General features: G+C 40.8%; 1 protein-coding gene across 1 annotated transcript in view; it reads right to left on the reverse strand.

The window, feature by feature from the left end:
* Window positions 1-14,510, reverse strand: part of LOC111861946 — a 30,684-nt gene extending 16,174 nt beyond the window's left edge. The window contains exon 1 of the mRNA XM_023846940.2: window positions 13,877-14,510. Coding sequence (XP_023702708.1) covers window positions 13,877-14,510 — 634 coding nt within the window. The remainder of the gene's footprint in view (window positions 1-13,876) is intronic.
* Between the last annotated feature and the right edge of the window lie 6,592 nt (window positions 14,511-21,102).

The raw sequence follows: 21,102 nt of genomic DNA on the forward strand, positions 1-21,102 counted from the left end.
CAGACAGACAGACAGACAGACAGACAGATAGATAGATAGATAGATAGATAGATAGATAGATAGATAGATAGATAGATAGATAGCAAAATTGAAATTCATATTTGTAGCTTATTTTCCCATCTGCTGGCTACAAGTTATAGACTAGGGGTTCTCGACGTTTCTCAAACCGCTGCCCGGTAAATTCTTTTTTCTATAAGAACAGGGATTGGTAACGGGCCGCTGTTCGTCTTTTGAGAAACCTTGTTGTAGACGAATGTTCTCTAATATGGCAACGGTGTACCCAGCACTACTGAACGCCATCGCAGTTCCTCATTTCAGAGGGCTACTACAGTCTTTCATGCTATACGAGGTAGAAGTTACGTGAAGGAGTAAGAGTCCAAGGACAGAGAATTGAAAGAAAGCTCATTGTAATGTAATTTCGGTAAATTAAATTACGAAAACCCCGTTAGGGGCACGAGATCTTTTTCTCCTTCTTGGGGTTCAGATCGGCTGCCCTACTAGCCTTCTGTCCAATAGGTAAGCTAAAGATGAAAGTTGTCCCTGTGCTTAACTAACTAAGCATTACACCATGAAGGCGTATGGGGGAGTGGATGTATATATCCACACTTTCTTTACATCGGCACTAGTTTTGAGATGAATAAAGTGGCTGAGGTATGAAGCTGACTGCTCATCTTAATCTAGTACCTAGGTCTATGATGGTGTCACTACACCCTTACTCCTCCATATGAATTCATGGCGACGTGCATAAATAATTGAGCACAGGCTAAATTTTGCCTTACCTGCATCAATAAGCCTACAGTTGGGGCACGCAGTAGCGTAGTTGTTTGAGGCACTATGCTACAAGCCGGAAGGTCGTTGAACTCGTTACTTGAAAGAGGAAACATGTTCAGTGACAGAAAATCTGACGCGTTCCCTTCTCCAGATGATCATTTCATTTATAATTTTCAGTCTTAAGGGAAGAAAATCTGACTTTCTAATGTAAGTACTTCAATTTGAATAAATATTGCATTACATCTGTACACCTCATAATCTCCCCCAAAATATCCAACGTTTTAATAGGCATGTTTTTGTATATATCAGGAATGAGAGGTCTAAGATTTTATTCGAGAAATACTCGATTAAATTCTCGGCCGGGTTACTGTCTATCGTGGCTGAGTTTTCGTGACTTTCTTCAGTCCCTCCAGGCAACTTCCGAGATAGTACCTCTATTAAGTTACAGCCCTTTCCTTCCAGATCCTTTCCTATTTATTATCCACCAATTGTGCTATCATTTGACGCTGTAAAATCTGTGAATATAAAAAAGTCACGAAATAAATAACACGAAAGTCCTACTAGGTCCCTGCGTAATATCTCAATGAAAGACTGACTCTACAGCTCACTTTGGCCTTGGCCTCTGATCTTTTTCAGTTTCATTATCATTTTATAGACGGTAGAACTCCTTGGACGAGTGATCGGCCTGTCACAGGGCCTCTACCTAAACATAGGAAAAATAAACAGAATAAACTCATACACATACCAATCTTTCATGCCGTGTGTGGGATTCGAACCCATGATCGAGTTTTCATGGGGACCTAAGGGATTGCATGCCTTAGACCGCTCGTCTACCGTGACGGGTAGGGAGGAAGAAAGTGATCTTTGTCTAATATAATTACTTATCTCGGCGTTAACTCGCAGGGGTTGAGGAAATCACAATGAACCTAACGACTACAGCCAACGTTCCGCCTGGGATTCGAATTGAGCACGTCGGAATACAAGTCTAGAGCGATATCGTTAGACACAGTTGCTCGGTTAAGTTCCTGTGCTGTTACTGTACTTCTGAACTTGAATAATGTAGACACACAAGCAGAGGATGCATGAAAAGTTGGATGCAGTCGGTGAAATTCCCACGTTCAAAATTGCATGAAGGAAAGAGTTTCATGTCAGGAGTGACAGAGGGCATCTATTCGCCCTCTGCGTCAGACCAATAGCCCATCGATACTGCGTCGTTAGTTGGCGAACAAGCCTTCGGTTTAACCCTTCTTCTTAGAACTTCATTACATCATTCTTTTGCCCTTAATATTTTTCCATCTTTCATCCACACTGTTTGTACAAGTTCCCATCGCCTCTTAATGTTTCCTTGTTACTGCTAAATTAATTAAGTTTGAAAGATACGCCTTACATCATTTGTGTAATACTTTGTTTGTGAAATTATAATGGATGTAATTATTTTTCTTATTGGTTTGAGTTCGTTTCCCTTTACTAATTTTAAGCCATGTAGCGATTCCCATAAAAATCATTCTGTAAATATTCCTATTTTCGCTATTTTGCCTCTTTATGACTTCTGAGCATAAGTGTTAATTTCTCAAACAAGGAAATGGTAAGAACTTATTTCGAACAGAAACTCGCCATGACTCGTACCGCCAATATTTTTCTTATTTTGGCGAAATAAATATACATGATCTACGATAAATCAATATCATGTTGGAAATCACTGATGTCAAAATTCAATACAGAAATTACATTTGGGTATTCTGGGTTGCAAAACCGCTAAACAACACAGCTGAATGATGTCCTGCCGATCAGAGTAGCCACGCAGTCTGAGCCATGAACCGTCTTCGCCCGCTTGAACACTGGGATCGTGGGTTCGAATCACATTAGAGGCATGTGACTGGCTGATCCTCGTCCAAGGAGTCCTACCGACTGTGTATAGATTAAGAAGTCGAAAAAGCAGCCATGGTCCACAAGGACTATAGATAGATGGATACTAGAATTCTGACCTGATCTCAAACATTCTCCCTTATTTCATGCATCCTGTTGTGTTATAATATGCAACTTCTTTATTGCAACCGTCACAAAACAACTAATATCAAGATCAATGCCTAGCACAGCCAAAACTAGGCACTGATCTTGATATTAGTTGTGTTGTGACGCTTGTAATAAAGAATTTATTTCTCTCTTATATTTCACTATTATCGGCCCATCATTTAGTGACGGCTTGATCGAATATTTGCACGTGTTTTTCAGTGCCCTAATGCCTATTGCGCGATATGTGTAGTAGTAATACATGTATAATTTCTAATATTTGAAGTATAAAATGCCGGGCACGGTAGCCGAGCGGTCTAAGGCATGTACTGTCTTCGCTAACTTGGAAACCGAGATCGTGGGTTCGAATCCCACTCAGGGCATGGATGTTTAGTTTGTGTGTGTGTTTTGCTGTGTTTGTGTACAGGCAGAGGCCTTGCGGTGAGCTGATCACCCGCCCAAGGAGTCCTACCGAATGTGTAAGATCTAGAAAAGCCGAAGTGAACGGAGAAGTTCATGGAGGTAGGCCTAGGCCCACTGGGGCTGTAGAGCCAAGAGAGAGAGAGAGAGAGAAGAATTAACAACAGTGTACGATTATGTCGCAAGTCAAGATAATTCCTCTGACATTACAATCAGTAGTAACAGCTGCAGGCAAAGTTACCCGTATATTGCGGTTTAAATGTTTTGACTGCAGTATCACAAACGGAGCTCAATAGTTATTAAACGGCAGGCCATACTGCAAATAGTATTAGTCCCTTTAAATTAATTGAGCGTGAACAAGCAAGCGGGGTAACCATCATTGTTGTAATCCATTACGGGTTAAATTCAAATCCATCAACATTGAAAGATAGTCCTTAATGCATGGTAGTGTGAATAGTTGAAAGCGTTTACGTACTTAGAATGGCTTGTAACTGTGTTGACACTGTAGGTTGATGCTGATATATTCAGGCAAAAGTGAATTAAGTCTACTTGTCGTAAGTGCGTGTGTTGAAAATCTACATATTTCATGGATGAAAATCAACAAGTGTGGCTTTTCTATCCCGTACTGAAATGTCTGATTATCATAGATGACTTCATTGAATCAACTTTCTTCAAACATTATAATATATATCAATAATAAAAACAAATGCACAATTGTAAAGAGAAAATAAATGTTGGTTATGTAGGTAGATTTTCCGAAACGTCGATTTATACTCTTAGTTTGACGCGGTAGAGCGCCTGGAAATACTTCATTGTCTTTGTTTGCTGCGGGAACTCGATTCTCACAACCCTTGATTCTGTCAGCACTAAATTGTTCGTTTTAAAATTAATTTTGTCAGGAAAGAACGCCTTCCTATGCAACCGAAACTATTTATGAGAGAGTGGAAGCTGAAATCTTACAATATCCTCCTACAGTTAATAAACTTTATGTAGGTTCTTATAAGATTTGAGAAATTGCCTTTCTTAAAACAAGAAGAATCTAGAAATTTACTCACATTTCTACAAATACTGGAATATATAAAATCATGGAATCATAAAATATTGTAGGGTTTTAGGTTTTCGCAGCTATGGTTATGAAGAGTTCTGTCTTCTGGGGTATAAGGTCATGTAGTCAGTTGTAAGTGAACCGGAGTTTCGGAGGAACATGTCACCTCCATCTTCAGTGTCGAAAAATGTGCAGAGAGAGAAACCAGCCTCCAGCAACTAGTACAGTTCAGTAGGAGAGGCAATGTGAACTGGCAAGTTGTTCTTGGCTCATTCCATTCCATGAATTACCCAACGGGAACTGATTTGCTGTCTTGTATTTCTTCCCTGCTTCCTATGAGATCATAAATTTGGGCAAACAAATTGTGCCGATTGCTATCTCCTTCACGCTGGTTCAGTGATTAGCTTATTATTTGACCTTGAAGATAAATATGACATGTTCTTCCGAAACGTCGGATCAGGAGATAGAACTCTTGATAGAAAATATTTTTGCATAGTTCAGAACATAAAGTCTTATTCGCTAAAGAGAATCAAGAGAAGATGCAAGAATCTGATTCTACAGCTATTGAACTGAGGCTAGCTAAGAGATAAGAACATATTTGAAACATAAATACAAAACTCGGTTTACATCTAATTATTCGTGTAAATTAGCTGTGTCCTTTTAATTTTGTACAATAGATGTTCTTCGTTAGAGAGTGTAGAGTCGATTAATCCGACATAGGCTCTTCTGAACACTGTAGGTTATAACAACGCCTAGGGTTTTTTGTTACTAGTAGGGTGGGACTAAGTCCCTTGTACTGCGGCCACTTCTGGCCTATTGTACTAGCCCAAGACGACAAGTGAGGGTGATTGTGGAGCAATTGGTGGAATGAAGATTGGCAAGGGAAACCGAAGTGCTCGGAGAATACCTGCCCCAGCGCCACTTTGTCCACCAGAAATCCCATTTGACCATACTTGGGATCGAACCTGGGCCGCCGCGATGGGAAGCCAGCGACCAACCGCTTGAGCTATAGCGCACGCCTAGGGGTTGCGCGAATATATGAATTTTCCTGACTGCTTACATGATTATTGATTTCTCAAGAAGAAATCGTCACCATGGGATTAATAATTGAATTGTATTCTTCTTGTTATTACTTATCTTTTAGACCCGGAATGATACATTCGGTATAACGATTGACCACGGGCTGGTCGAACAAATTGTCGGAGTTCGAATCTCGGCGGTGGCAAGAAATTTCACTTTTCTATGTCGTCCAGACGACTCTGGGGTCCATCCAGCCTCATATCCAAAGAGTAGAAGGGGCTCTTTCCCCGGGAGTAAAGCGGCCGAGACGTGAAGCTGATCACTCACTTCCAACTAGTACCGAGGTCAAGAAAACCTAGGTCAATACATCCACTCCCTCATAAGTCTTCAGGGCGTAGTCCTTAATTAGTTAAACACAGGGACAAGTTTACCCCTTTTTTTCCTCTATCGTATATCTCTTAAACAGTCTTCTACTTTCTTTATAACTCATTATACGTGTATTCTGTTCTATCGGTGACCTGGAAGTGATCTGCTAGTTAATATTACAATGATTTTTACCCCTTTCGCAACTAAAAGTTGCCACATGTTTCTACTAGCTACATCACACCTGTCTGTCCGCCTCTCCATATGTAACATTTCCAGAATAACTAAAATAATTTTTATCAAATTAGATATTTAGAAGTTCTACTGAAATTTATTGATACATTACAATTTTGGTTATAATTGGACAAATGCAACGGGCAATTTACATGAAGTTGTGGGCCTGTACGCAATTGTGCGTACGTAATTCTCTAAATGTAAATATATCTTGAAGCGAAAAATTTGGAAGTCTGCAGAACAAAATGAAACACATTTTGTGTCCAAATATATTTTTACTATGTCTTGTGGTTTTCCTGATAATTATGCCGAAGTTATATTTATTCTGTGTCATCTCAAAACTCGAGAAAATTTCAATTTTGAAAGACTCTAGGCTCGGCCACACAGAACGCTACGCTATGTTCGCTACGTACGCTACGTACGCTGTGTACACTCTGCGACGCAGGTAACATAGGGAACATAGCGTACGTAGCGTACGGAAGTCTGTGTAGCCAGTCACATTGGCAATAAAGTGAGATATTTTTCTGTGCGTATAGCGAACATAGCGTACGTAGCGTGCGTCGCGTACGTAGCACTCTGAGTGGCCGAAACTTAAAACGGTATTTTCTGCGAAATACGTGTATATTCCAGTAGAGGCAAAGAGAGATGCATGTGTGCATGTATGGAAAAGATATATGCACTCTCTCCCTTCAATGGAAATAATATGTACGTTGTCAGAAGACATATTCTGCAGCGAAAGAGAAAAGATTGATGCCTGTATACAGGACTCGCCCCGACATTTTACTCAGTTCATAAGACAACATCAGAAGTTTTGTATTCACGAACTGAAAATCTAGAAAAGAGGAGCCACAATTATTACACTGTGATTACATTATTTATTTAATGGCCCTTATAACCTGCTTAGGTTGTGTAGATCGAATGAGTTTGATTTTTTAATTAGAAAGCGGTGGAGATTACGGTAGTGACTTGTTTTAAGGCATTATCTTCGCATTTACCTCCCGAAATCGAAGAAATATACAAATAACCTCAGTCAAAAAATTAAGACTTTGGGCCAGAATTCAGATCGAGGATTTCCAAAATACAAAGCACGTGTAAGCCCTACTAACCACGCTACAACGTTCAGTGTGTTCTTCTGGATAAGACAATTTTGCATCCATATTTGACCCTTGCAAAATCACCTTCGAGTTCCCTTTACCCTTTGATGTGGGCACAACACTAATGATAGACTAACAGTAGAACGTTTTCTGTTAATTTTTTCGAAATTCTTTTGTTCCTGTTGTGAATTACCTATGTTGATCTACACAACACTACATACTGTATGACTACAATTTTGGAACTTAAGCTAAGTTTGAAATTAGTCATGATTTAACGGTAATGTCTCTAATAGAAAGAGGTAAAGATATTCCTGTAGCAGGCCACGGAGGCCCATAGGGTTGTGAGACATTAAGGTTTCCACATTATCTAGACAATCGACACACAGATGGCGGTAATGTTGTCGGCCTTAAGTGCCGGCCGCCCTTTAACCCCCAGGAAGATTCCTGGTACTCATTTCTGTTAGATGCGGAGTCAACCCCATAGCCATAATGCGGCTGAAAGGATAAGGTTAATTGAAAAAATCAACCTCATCAGGACTCGAACACGCGACCTTCCGGCTTGTAGCATAGTGCCTTAATATACTACGCTATGGCGCATATCAGTGTCTCTAATATAACACCACATAATCTGATAGAACTTGTGAACTTTTAAGTGGAAAGTAATGCCTCCATCTTCACGGTAGAAGAATTAGTCAAGTAACAAAACAGAAGCAAGCAGGAGGAAACCTAACAGAGACAGGAGCCTTGACTTTAAATTCCTCAAGGTGTATGGTAATTGAAACGGTTTACATGCGGGACAGATCTTTTGAAAAGACAAGACGAACTGCTAAATGCCAGAAATTAACGCAGTACGATTTACGTTTTACTTAAAGAAAATTCGAAAACTATTTTGGCCCTTTTAGAGCATGATTATCTATCAGGACAACTGCCGTATTTCCAAATGGAGTGTCTAAACAATATGATGTTGGGTTCTGAAATTTCTACTATTGTGTCTGTTAGCTTCTTCATTTGACAGAAAGAATTATGTGCCCTTTATGTCTAAAGGAGGTAATTTGTGATATATGGCGAATACGTATAGCACTTCCATCGCCTCAAACTTGCCACTGCTGTTACAAATCCCTCCATCACGTCAGAAGTTGTTCTTCAGTGACCACGGTTTAGAAATTTATAGCCCAACAGCCAAATACGTCACCAGGACTTGAGATAGTCTATCATTATGTAATAGTCCATACCATCCCCTCTTCCTTACTCCTGAAGGGTGTGTTAAAGTAAGGTGACATATTTATTATGAGATAACATACTGAACCTCTCTCTCTCTCGCTCAGTCGTAATATGAGGGAGAAGGAAGTTGGAGGCGTTGGGGTAAACGGTTTGATCGTTAATCAAACTAAACGCTGCCGTATTATGTTGAGACGTCCCCTGCTGTTAGGCCTTGTGTAGCTCCAAGTAATTGACAAGTATTTAACAGCTCAACCAACTCGTAAAAACGCAATACAGATCACGGTTGTCTGTTTACACCCTTATTGAAAGCAATCTCAAAGAAAAGTTTTTGGGGCACGCAAATAGAATTTCAATAAGTCGTTGTTTACATTCCTTACAGTACGGACAACATTTTGTAAGATGAGGCACCGACTAAACAATTAGCATTTACTACATCTACATCACAAGCCTCCTATAAAATCTTATATACAAAAAGGAAAAATATAGAATATTCCAATTTGTCCATGGGAACGTACGAAAATACAAAACCAACCACTGATTCGAAGTTATAAAACATCAATTAAAAGTTTATTCTTGTTTTATGCTATAACTTCTGTTTTTTTATATAATCTGATTTATTGTATTTTTTACGTCAAGTGTTTTATATGTTTAATAGTATTGTATCCAGTTTAATAGTACTGCAGTTCAATGGTGTATGTATTGTAAAGTGTCTGGAGTAGATACCTCCATGGAAACACAATAACAATGGTCCGTTGCGTCGGAAGAGCAGAAGCAATGAACGCGTTTCCCCCGGAGATGAACAACAGAAGGCCGTTGAGTACCAACGGATGAGACGAAACACGTTACCGCCGTAATCTATAGAGATCGTTCCCGAAGCAACGGATTGCCGAACACGCGGGATCGAACCTTGGCGAGAGGTGTCCTCGATTTAGTCCGCATGACCCCTGTATAAGTAGAGCTTAGGACTTGTACTAGATTATTATTGATAGAGAGCCGAGAGTCAAGCATTGAGGCAGAAGCCAATTGATGCTACAACTGATAGCGATTTTAAAGGGTGTAACAGTGAATATTCAATAAAGATTCGCTAAATCCGAGACCCAAGTGAATTTATTTGTCGCGTGACATACTCAACACGTGACAATATGTTAATCATGTATTTGCCTGATGGTGGCTATTGATAGTCGAAACATCTAGCAGAGCCGTAGTGGGCACTGGCCTTGCTATCTGCTGTGTTTTTATAGTTAATAAAGAAGTTGGAAATATTAAAAATATATACTTAAAATCAGATTTTCTTGTTCTCATTGATTACAGTTACTTCATCTTTAGGATTCTCTCTTCACAACAGATTACTTCTTACTAGTAAACGCTATCGTGATCAAGAAAAGAAATCAGTTCACTGAATTTGCCACTGGATACGAAATGTAAAACTCAAGAAACTTTCTTTATGTAGATACTATTATACAATTCAGAAAGCTGGGTCCTTTCAACAAGTGACGAATATTTTATTTCTTTATCATAGCAAGGACACCCGGGGTAGCGAATTCTGAATGGCCACTGGCTACGCGTGACGGAGTTCGAGTCCCTGTAGGGACAAGATTTTTCTCATTTCCATGTCATCCAGACCTGCACTGGTGTCTACCCAGCCTTTTATCCAACGGATACCAGGGCAGCTGGGGCGTCCAGCTTATCATTCACCTCAATCTGAGCAGGTTTAGTGACGGATCAACTCGATGGCCGTATGGGCCTGCCTCAGTCTTGTGTTCGGAATTAATCTGAAGCCAAATGCCTGCTCTCCCGTACATTATCCTCAGCCTTGGTAAAGGCAAAGTTGTCCCTGTGCTTAATTAGGCACGACTCCATGACGAGGTATGGGCAGGGATGGTATAACTCCACCATTCTTGACCTCGGCATTGGCTGGAGGTGAGTGGTCAGCTTTACGCTCCGGCCAATTTACCACAGTGGAAAGAGCCACGTGTATCCATTCTATATGAGATTGAGTGGGCCCCAGTCACTTTGAACACTGTGAAGAAGAGGGAAACCTGCTAGAATCGAACCCCGACCGTTCAACCAGTAACTCGTCTCTATATTGACTGAGCTACCTCGGCTCCATATTTTTAGCATTACTTTTAATTAAGTAATATTTAATTTGATTAGGGTAAAAGGAACTTGATTGGAGGGTATTATGAGAGGTTGTTTGCGACTTTTAGAAGAACATGCCTTTTTCCTCTCTCTTCAGGGTAGAATGTTAATAAACCGATACTTTGAGCGACTGGTGGCTATTCAAGAAAAAATCTGTCCCACGGTGTGAAAGGTAAGGTCACTGTGCTCAGGACACCACGCGATTAAGATATGTGGAGGAAGCCTTATTCCTAATATGGGAATTACATGGAAGTGAGTGGTCAACTTCACACTCAGGTCCCTCCCTTGCCCCCTCGCCCCGACATTAATTGCCCAAGGAGCCGTTCTGAATGTGACTATAAAGCGAAAATACCTACTCCAGTCAGAAATCGTTCCCCGGTCATCCAGCTCATAGCAAGTCATTTTAGTTATAGTGAACATAAGCAATAAAATTTACCTAAAACTTCTTTGAGATTACTTGGTACCCTGAGTATACAAACTTACGAAAGGAGAGTCCTGTGTGTATACAGATCTTCTACATGGCGACTTTGTTTCCTATTGTACGCTGATAATACAGTCAAGTGACCCACAGTATTGCAAAAGGCTACTTCAAGAAGTCTTTTAATCAAATAAGTTACATTACAAGTCAAATTGAGGAAAATGAGATGGACGAGGCATCTAACATGCGTGGGAGAAATAAAAATGCATACAACTTGTAGAATGAAAATAGTAAGAGCAGAGGCTATTAGGAAGACCTAGAAGTAAATATAACAATATAAAATATTTGTTAAAAAATACTGTGCTACAGGGAAGACCAAATTCTTCCGCCTCGGGATAGAGTCCAGTGACGGACTCTCGGGGAATATGGCAATTAATTTTCAGGATCCATGAAGTCTGATAATTTATTGACTAAGAGAGCTATACTTGTATGCTATTAACTTCCCAAGAAGTCCTGTCTGCTTAATGGATTTTGGTGTTGGAAGATTGTAAATTTGTCCTTGTGCTTAATTAGGTAACACATCCGTGAACTTCTGTAGGGCAGCGGCGGTTTAGGGCCAAGTGTTCTTAACTTCGGTACTAGATGGAGTGGCCAACTTCATGCCCCGGTCACCTCAGCTCCAGGAAAAAATACCCCATGCCCATTGAATACCAGGATAACTGAGCTCTGGTTTTAACTCTCTGAAGTAAAATATTGCTTGTCAATGCCGAAAAATATGGCCAGATTCTTCAGCAGTCCAACCAGTAACCACCCGCTATAATGACTGATCTGAGATCCTTTTAAAGATATCACTTCGAGGAAGATAAAAATTTTTATTGCTAGTTTAGCTCGCAAGATAACAATGACGAATATTATATTATATGTTATATATTATAATATAAAATGAGTAAATAGTTTCAGTATCACACTTTAATACGATAGGCTGAACACAGTTACACCGCGGTCTAAGGCGTGAACTGTCTTCGCTCCCTCAAACAGTGGGTTCATGGGTTCGAATCCCACTAGATGCATGGATGTCTGAATGCGTTCATTCTGTTTGTGTTGTTCTGTGTGAGACAGCGTCCTTGCGATGGGCTGATTCCCCATCCAAGGAGTCCTACCGACTGTGTATAGGATTAAGAAAACTGAAAAAGCGTCCAAGGCCCATTAGTCTTGCAGAGCCATAATAGTAATAAGAGTTTGGTGCGATTCCCCGAGAGTCTACGTATATTTGTGTGCCAGTGGTTATTAACGTAAAAGTATGAGCGGTTACGCACTGAGAATCAGATGTTATGTGGTTCACAACAGAATTAGGAGAGCGATGCTACTTGAAACGGGTTTTTCATCTGGAAGCAGACTCGTTCATTGCAACAAGCATTTGGTTGCAGGAACAGTGGAAATTGCTTCTGAGTCTGTTCGAGTTTGGTTTCTCATGGCGATGGCCGTGAAGTGTACGGTCTTCTGAGTTGCAACGCTGTGTAGTGCGGATAAGTCTCGAAGTTTCGGAGGAACATACCGCCACCATTATCAGGGTCGAAAAATAAGGCAAGCAAAAAATCAGCAGAAACAGGTGGTTCCTTTTTGGTTTACTCTTTCACTCACATGACGGAGATGATAGATTCCTCCAAGAGCCGGGGCTACATTCGAATTACACGGCGTTACAACCCAGAATATTGCACTCTTTATAGTTGAGATACCCAAGGAATTCTCAAGGGTGGTGTGGTCGAGTTTCTGGGGGAAGGGTCTGTTCTCCCTCTACCATCCTAGCCGGTCTCCTGGTGCCCCTCGCTCAGCACTATAGGATGAGTAATACAGAAAGAACCACATGGGGCAGAAGGGTGGGGATAGATTATGTGCACTGAAGGGAGCGAGGGAAGACGATAGGAGGACAAACGGTCAGAATTCCTTGTCCGACTCCACTATAGGAAGGTTTCGTCACAGTTTTTTGTCAAGGGGACATATTATAATAGTATGCCCAACAACAATAAAGCATGAAACGTCATGTTAAAGACTTAAAACTTAAGGTATATATTAGGCCGCGCCATAACTCGAACGGTTAGTCGCTGGCTTCCCACCGTGGCGGCCCGGGTTCGATCCCGGGTCTGGTCAAGTGGCGCTGGGGCAGTTTTTTCCAAGTACTTCGATTTCCCCTACCAATCTTCATTCCACCAATTGCTCCACAATCACCCTCACCTATCATATGGGGCTGGTACAATAGGCCAGAAGTGGCCGCAGTACAAGGGACTACCTACTAGCAATAAAATAAATAAGATATATGTTAGGAAAACAGGTCGAAGTATGTAGCGTGGAGGAATTTGTAGGCTACATACTTCAACCCTGAAGATGTAGACAGTATGTTCCACCGAAACGTCGACATCCACTTACATGGTATCAGAACCAAAATCACAATAAGATCTAAAATTATTTAATTTTAATTGTGTTCTTATTTACGAAGTCACGTAAGTGCATACCAATATTTCCGAGGATCCAACTGCCTCCATCTTCAGATTCCTACTCTGATGATGGAGAAGCAGATTTCTCCGAGACGTAAGAAGCTACGAGACGGAGGTTTCCATAATCTTACAGACTACATTCCAAATTTTCACTGCTGGGAAAGTTCTAAATCTCTTATAAATTTTCATATTTGTATGCCTACAGAGTTTGGCAACAACTTTGATGAGACATGGAATTGATGTAAACAGTAGCCACTTTCTGAACTAAAGAATATAGGTTATTTCTATTTAACTGATTTAAAATAAAACGATTGTTTCAAGACGTCACACTTGATATCCTGCCTTGCCCAAATTGTAGAGGGTGGGATGAGAAATTTGAAAGAGTTTATATACGAGTATGTTACACGAATCAGCTTAAGACTATTGCACTAATTTTAAAAGAATATGACAATGAACTCAGCAATTGATTTTATATAAACAATTATATTTAAAACTCTGACACAGTGAAACTTGAATACCTCTTAATACAGGCTTTTAATTTACAACTTTAATTATTACGAAAATTGTTCCTTTCGAATACATTGTCCTATTCAATTAAAACAGGCAGATTACTGTGGTAGCCTTAATATGACTGAAATCTGGTACTTACTGTTGGAGATGGTTGGTGAAACACGGTGTAGTGCAAATTCGGACGGAGACATCCGCGGCTGTCGAATATTCCTCGGAGTGGTAAATTTGCTTATACAACCTTTCCGCCAAGATGAAGGCAGTTTGCATTTGCCTCTATCTTCACAGTATGTTGTAGTCGAAACTGCTGGAAACTGCTGGCAATTTGCATCACTGTTTGTGTCGTAAAACTCAGTTGTCTCTCGCTGACCTGTTTCTTCTGCCCCGTACTGCAGCTGAAAATGTGGTGCAAATGATTGGCCACCACACTGCTGGGTTATATCTTCAGATTCTATGAGACTTTTCGGAATTTCAGAGAAGTTTCCGTATATTTCTTGTGATCTCGGTATTGAAGAAGACACATTGCATCTGTAAAGTTCAATTCCTGCTCTTTTCAAAACATCAGTATTAAACAGCATCTCTTCTGCTAGGTCTCTACTATTGTCGCTGTTAAGTACGAGTTCTCCTCCGCCGACAACAATTCCTGGCGCTTGGACTGCGAGAGTTGTGGGCTTCTCGATGTGTCCTTCGCAGTGAAATGAACTTGACTGGTGGTCCTCGAGTTCACTGAGAGTACATATAATTCTATCATCCCTACCACCACTTGACGTTGCCATTTCAAGATACCCTTCACCTTTTCCCCTCCCACCCTCTGGACAATGAGACCTTGTACCTGGAACTTTAATACAGTGTCGCTAAATACTGCACTTACGCTCGTCTTTACCTTCAGTTCTACAGGTACTATTCTACATAATCAATGTTCACTTCCCTCCTTGTATATTTTGTAGAGACAGCAAGTCCAGATTCATGTTTCTTTTCGCTCTTTGTTATCTGATGGCCATCTGAAAATACCACAAAACATGACACATCAGTATTAATATTTCTAATGCCGAGGTCAAGAAAATGTGAATCTATACATCCGCTCCCCCATACGCCTTCATGACGTAGTGCTTAATTAGTTAAGCACAAAGACAACTTTACCTTTATTTTAGATGATAATTGAAGCAAAGGTTACATCTCGTCTCCATAAAGCGGAATGAATTCGTGAAGCAACGGCACCTACCCAATCCCTGGACAGTATTGTAGAGTTCAAGTATTTGGAAAAATGTAACAAACCAAAATTATATTCAAGAAAAATGAAAAAAAAACTGATTAAATTCTGAGGACATCGCATTAGTCTATTATATAAGAAGCAAAATAGGGGTAAGGTGGCCGAGGCGTGAAAGTGATCACTCCCTTCCAGTGGCAAGCACCATCTGCTTGCCACCTATTTTCACGCTGGTTTCTTGCTCGGCTTATTCTTCTACCCTGAAGATGGAAGCGATATTTTCCTCCGAAACGTCGGTTAAACTTTCAGCAAGCTACACGGCGTTATATCTCAGAAGGAAGCACATTCGTCTCTCATTCCAGAAGGAAACCTGAACATCTGATATTCGATATATTTCTGTATATCACGAGTTTAGACATGTGCCTGTATTGATGGTAAATTACTGAATGACGCTAGTGAAACCAACTCGAATCACTGCATCTCCTCCCGATTCTCTTAGCAAAGTATCGTTTTGTCTATGTGACTTGGCTCCATGCTCCTTCAGGTCTAGGAACTACTTCCAAATATCTCTTGGCCACAAGTACCTCTGTACAGATGGTCCTACATTTTATTATCTGACGTTACAGCCAACTATATAGGGGATTCGGTTCCATGCAATGACGTGATTTGTTGCATGCGCTACCATATCAAGAGAGGCTCTGGGGCCCACTTAACCCCCGAAAGGGAACTTTTTCCCAAGATCTAAATCTTCTACCGCAAATGCATGGGGCTATATTTCTACGTCCTACGTACCCTTCTTGGCGTACTACACAAGGGAAACTTCACCATTTACCGAATCTGGGGCCCACCCAGCCTCCTGGGTCCCGAAGCCATTTTCCAAGAGACAAGACGGCAGGACTGTCAAGCTGCCCTTATTGTAAGGCAAATAATTGATTACAATTTCTTTTATACCGCCTATACTTCTCAATTTGTCATGAAATTTGACAGTTTAACTTTCTTCTGCTCTGAAGTACATCTCCCTTTGATCCAGTAAATACAAGTACTTTGGGCAATTTCCCCAAAGAAAAACAACAGTAATGGGTAGTTTATGCCACCCCGCCCACCCAATTTTAATACATTTTTAAAATGTTATAATTACACGTACTTCTTGTCGTTGATAGTAACTCAGACTATCTATCTATCTATCTATCTATCTATCTATCTATCTATCTATCTATCTGTCTCCATCTATGGTTCTACAGCCTTTTATTGGGCCTTGTCCACTTTCTCAATTTCTTGATCTTATACACAATCGATAGAACTCCTTGGACGGGGATCAGCTCATCGCAAAGCCGCTACCTTTACACCGAACAACACAAACACAGTTTGAATGCACACAGAAATCCATGCCTTGAGTGGGATCCGAACCCACGATCCCAGTGTTTGAGCGGGCGGCAACTGTGATCGGCAATACAGACTGCATACAGTCGCATTACTGCATAATAATGAATAATAAATGAGAAGGATGCCGAAGCATGCGGTAGCGTCTTATTTTAATGTGTTATTTATTCATTTGCCGGTGAGAACGAGTTAAACTACAATAAACTACAGGTTATTCCGTATCACGGCCGAAATATGAATCGATTTTCTTCCTAATGCAAACTTGTCGCTCATGCGGGGTTTAGAATGCATGGAGCTTTACCTTCACTTCCCACTTAATTCTTCTTGACGCGACAACACTTTATGCAGACTTATGAGACAGGGGCAATCTCTATCGATTGGGCCCAAAAAAAGTCCGGAGATTAAGACTAGTTCTATCGATTGGGCCCAACTGAGTAGGTTTTACCTGAAGACGGAGACAGAATACAAGTCTCCGAAACGTTGTGCTTTGAAAGATCCGATGATAGGGACTAGATCTATCATTGGGCTCAACTGAGTAAGTTTTACCTAAAGACGGAGACAGAATTGAGTCTCCGAAACGTTGTTTTGAAAAATAAACATCTCTGTGTTTTTAGATACAGACAGGACAATGGATAATGTCCAGAAACATAATATTTGCTGGATACTGACTTATAAATGGGTACTTCAAGAGTAATATTAGTAAATCAACACATTCTTGTAGCATAGTAGCTCGAAACATGCTAGAACTTTGTCGCTTGTAATTCTCTGTAATGTGAAAGGATCGTCCTTCTCCTTGACCTTGGTGTGGAGGTTTCATTTGTTATTCTTTCAAATGATGTTCTGTATAGGCCAGACACACAAAGACTTCTCCATAACCAATAAACCTTCAAGCTCTTCCTAGGTTTGTGTCGTGCTGAGTCGAAGCCGCGAAAATGAAATTCAGATTCATATTATTCGATTACCCTGAAGAAGGAAGCAACAGAGTCCTTCGAAATGTTAGTGCCCATCTGGCCAACTGCATGACGTCACATTCCAGTAGACAGTAATGTCACAGTTATATGTGATCTTAATTTTTCACGATATCTTTGCGAAATGTTTGTTTAATCTGTTGCGGTAACTGTCTTTCCAGAGCATTTCAGAGTGTAGCAGACATATCAGATCTCCAGAATATAATATCACCTTTGCCGATCACAGTGGCCACGAAGCCTAAGGCAATAACTGTCTTCGTCCTCTCGAACACTGGGATCGTGAGTTCGAATCTCATTCAAGGCATGGATGTATATTTGTGTTTGTGTTAGGTAGAGGTCTTGTGGCGGGCTGATCCCCCGTCCAATGAGTCCTACCGACTATGATGTAGAAAGAGAAGTGAAACGAAAAGTTTCACGGATGCCCTATGTTCCAAATGGGAGCAACAGAAATAGAAGAAGAAAAAAAGAAGGAGGAGGAGGAAGATAATTAGTAGAATGAAGGAATATGAAAATTTAATTCGAAATCTTCTAACCGTCATGAAGTTACTCGTATTACTGAGTTTTTACTTAATCGTCTGATATTCCTTAGAAGTTTCGGAATATGGATTTGTTTCCTTCTTCAGGTGGAAGGATGGGCGGCAACTACTCTTCCAGGTCCGCTAAGAAGAACTAACCTCACTCACTGGACTCAGTGACAATAATTTGGAGCACCGAAATGCAGTTTCTGTAGTAGAAGTGCCCATGATTATTTCCTAAAGGTACTACATAACCACGCATTACCATTTAAATATAGTCGCCTCTGTGTTTAATTAATAACCACGCCAAAAACGTGTGAGAGTTGAGGTATAACTTTCCCGCATTCTTAAATCCCGCATTCGATGATGGTGAGAGATCAGCTTCACGCCACGTCCATTAAATCCCGGGGAAATGTCCCCGGCACTCAGTGAACAAGTGGCTGGTTAGACCACAGGACCTGTCTATCGAGAACATAAAAGTATATTTTTCTTCCGAGGAACATAACCCGGATTCCTTGCTTTCTAGCCCCTATTCAGTTACTACATCGGCTGAGCTATCTCAACTGTCATAGAAACAAAGGGGACACTTGGCGGATGCGACACACATCTTTTTATTTTTTTTTATTGCTAGTGGGGTGGGACTAAGTTCCTTGTACTGCGGTCACTTCTGGCCTATTGTACCAGCCCCAGATTATAGGTGAGGGTGACTGTGGAGCAATTGGTGGAATGAAGATTGGCAAGGGAAACCGAAGTTTTAGGAGAAAACCTGTCCCAGCGCCACTTTTTCCACCACAAAAACCAGGATAGAACCCGGACCGCCGCGATGGGAAGCCAGCGACTAACCACTTGAGCTATGGCGCGGCCAGACGACACACACTTACTCGCAGTTTGAGAGAAGTACTAGCCAACACCTAGCAAAACGCGAATGTACATCATATACTTTCAAGTACACTACTATCCTAACATTAGACGCTATATAATCTCAATTTACTGACAGCGTCATTAGACTTGTCAAATTTTATGTATGTCTAGTAAGAGGTAAATATTTTCATGTAAAATATAGTACTGATTTCTCATTGGCTTCAATATGAAACTGTAATAAAGTACTTCATTTCTTTTAGTTAACAGATCAAGTCCTGGACCGTGATTGTGTGCCGGGTGTTTGAATAAATGGATACTTACAACCAGTAGCAGGCGTTCCTCCTATCCGACAAGATGGATTGATGTTTCGGTCAACACTGGCCTCAGAGATATTGAGTCTAGGAAGAAAAAACAAGAAGTTGATGATGACACTGACCTACCACCCCGTCCTTCACCTTTCTCATCCACCTCTCTACCCCCTCCCATCCCTCCAAGACCAGCTAGACATACACGGTAGCATAACACAGACTTCCACCCCCTGCAGGAATGAAAATATCTTCTCTGTTCCAGACACTACATGACCACATACAGTTTGGATAAAAAGTTTTTTACTTGGAGGTCATTAATAGTAACTGTACTGTGTATGCATAAGCTTGCATAGCAAGTCAATAGGCATACTGTGTCTATAAGTCGGATGAACGACAGGGGATCCATTCCCGGTAAAGTAAATGACTTTTCCTTTTCTACACCACATCCTTATGTGATCTGGAGGCCCATTTCATCTCGTGTCTCAAGGTATAGGATTGTGTCTCTGGGTTTAAGGTGACCGCAGCATTATCCTTATCATTTATTTTAATCTATGCGATAGTTAAAAATGTATACTGCAATGTTATATTTAAGCGTCCTGTTACATATATAGTATACTGCAAAGTTTCTTCAATTTCTTCACAGCTTGTTGCTAATAAATATATGTTTATAGGAGGCTAATTTAAGGTCACTTTGTTGCCTTCATGTATGTGCGTGTGTGTGTGAGGGCGTTCATTACCTGGGATAATTCACTTCGGATCCTGGCTACGTAATCGGGGGTCGATCCCATGAACGCAAGAATTCTCATTTCCGATACGTTCAGACTTGCGTAGGTGTCATTGCAGCTGCTCGCACAGTGTGTACATATACGGGAATTAAGTGGACCAGGGCGTAAAACTGGCCGAGATTAGGAATTCGTGAAGCTTTACCTTCATTTCCCTGTATGTCTCGATGGCGCAATGGTTAAGCACAAAGTGAAGATAAATATGAAGTTAGCCATATGCTTAATTAATTAAGTACCACTCTACGAAGATGTACAGAGAAGTGGTTGTACATCCACTCATATTTAATCACGTAATAGAGGTGGCTGGTCAGCTTCACGTCCTGGCCTTTTCACCTCCGGGGAGGCGCTCTCCATACACATTGGACAGGAGGCTGGATTATCTACAGAGCCGGTCTGGACGCTCTGGTCCTACCGGAAATCGAACCCCAGCACCTCGGCCGTCCAGCCCATAGCCCATCTTTATACTTATTTAACTATTCCGACTCCTAAAGCTTACAACTGCATGTTCGTCTGTTTCATATCTGTACAACTTGGCTTCACGCAGATATATTTAACCACAGAATGAATCTAGCTGACCGTTGATAACACAGAATATCCACTGTCTTAAGTGTTAAGCCCTGTTCAACAGATCTCATCGTGTAGGCTTCCACTCCTGACTGTTCTTTGGAAGGAAGGAATGACGAATCCGTTCCGATAGTGCTCGGTCCTTATAGCGCATGTTCCAGTATAATGACAAAACTACAGGAAATTACACTATTAATATCTAGAATAAATCATTAATTCACAATCAATTCGGAGATGTCGCTCTACGAGAAAATGAACAACGAAGTAGTTCATATTATATTTCAAATTAGAACTTTAAATTTTAATTCTGTCTCTCATTAGAAAAATGTTGCCTTGTTTTCGGTCCTTCAGACTTTCTTTTTCACTGACTCTACAGCCCTCTTGGGCCATGGCCTCTGCCTTTTCAGTTTCATGATTATTGTACAGACGGTAGGACTCCTTGGACGAGTGATCAGCTCGTCGGAAAGCCTCTACCTAAACACAGGACAAAACAAACACAGAATAAACACGTATACATATCAAACTTCCATGTCTTGTGTGGGATTCAAACCCACGGCCTCAGCTTCTGAGCGAGCGAAGACAATACATGCCTTAGACAGCTCGGCTACCGTGGCCGACTCCCTTCAAACATTAGCATTCTATATTTACGACAATTTTAAACCTAAATATCTCCCAAAAATAAAATATAGTTTATTTGTTCAATAACCCTCTTGGTGCAGTAGCTAAGTTCATTACACTTCTCTTATTCTAGACTTTGTGTAATGTATGTTCTACGTACAGAGC

This window comes from Cryptotermes secundus, unplaced genomic scaffold (assembly GCF_002891405.2).
Source record: "Cryptotermes secundus unplaced genomic scaffold, Csec_1.0 scaffold180, whole genome shotgun sequence".
Lineage (NCBI taxonomy): Eukaryota > Metazoa > Arthropoda > Insecta > Blattodea > Kalotermitidae > Cryptotermes > Cryptotermes secundus.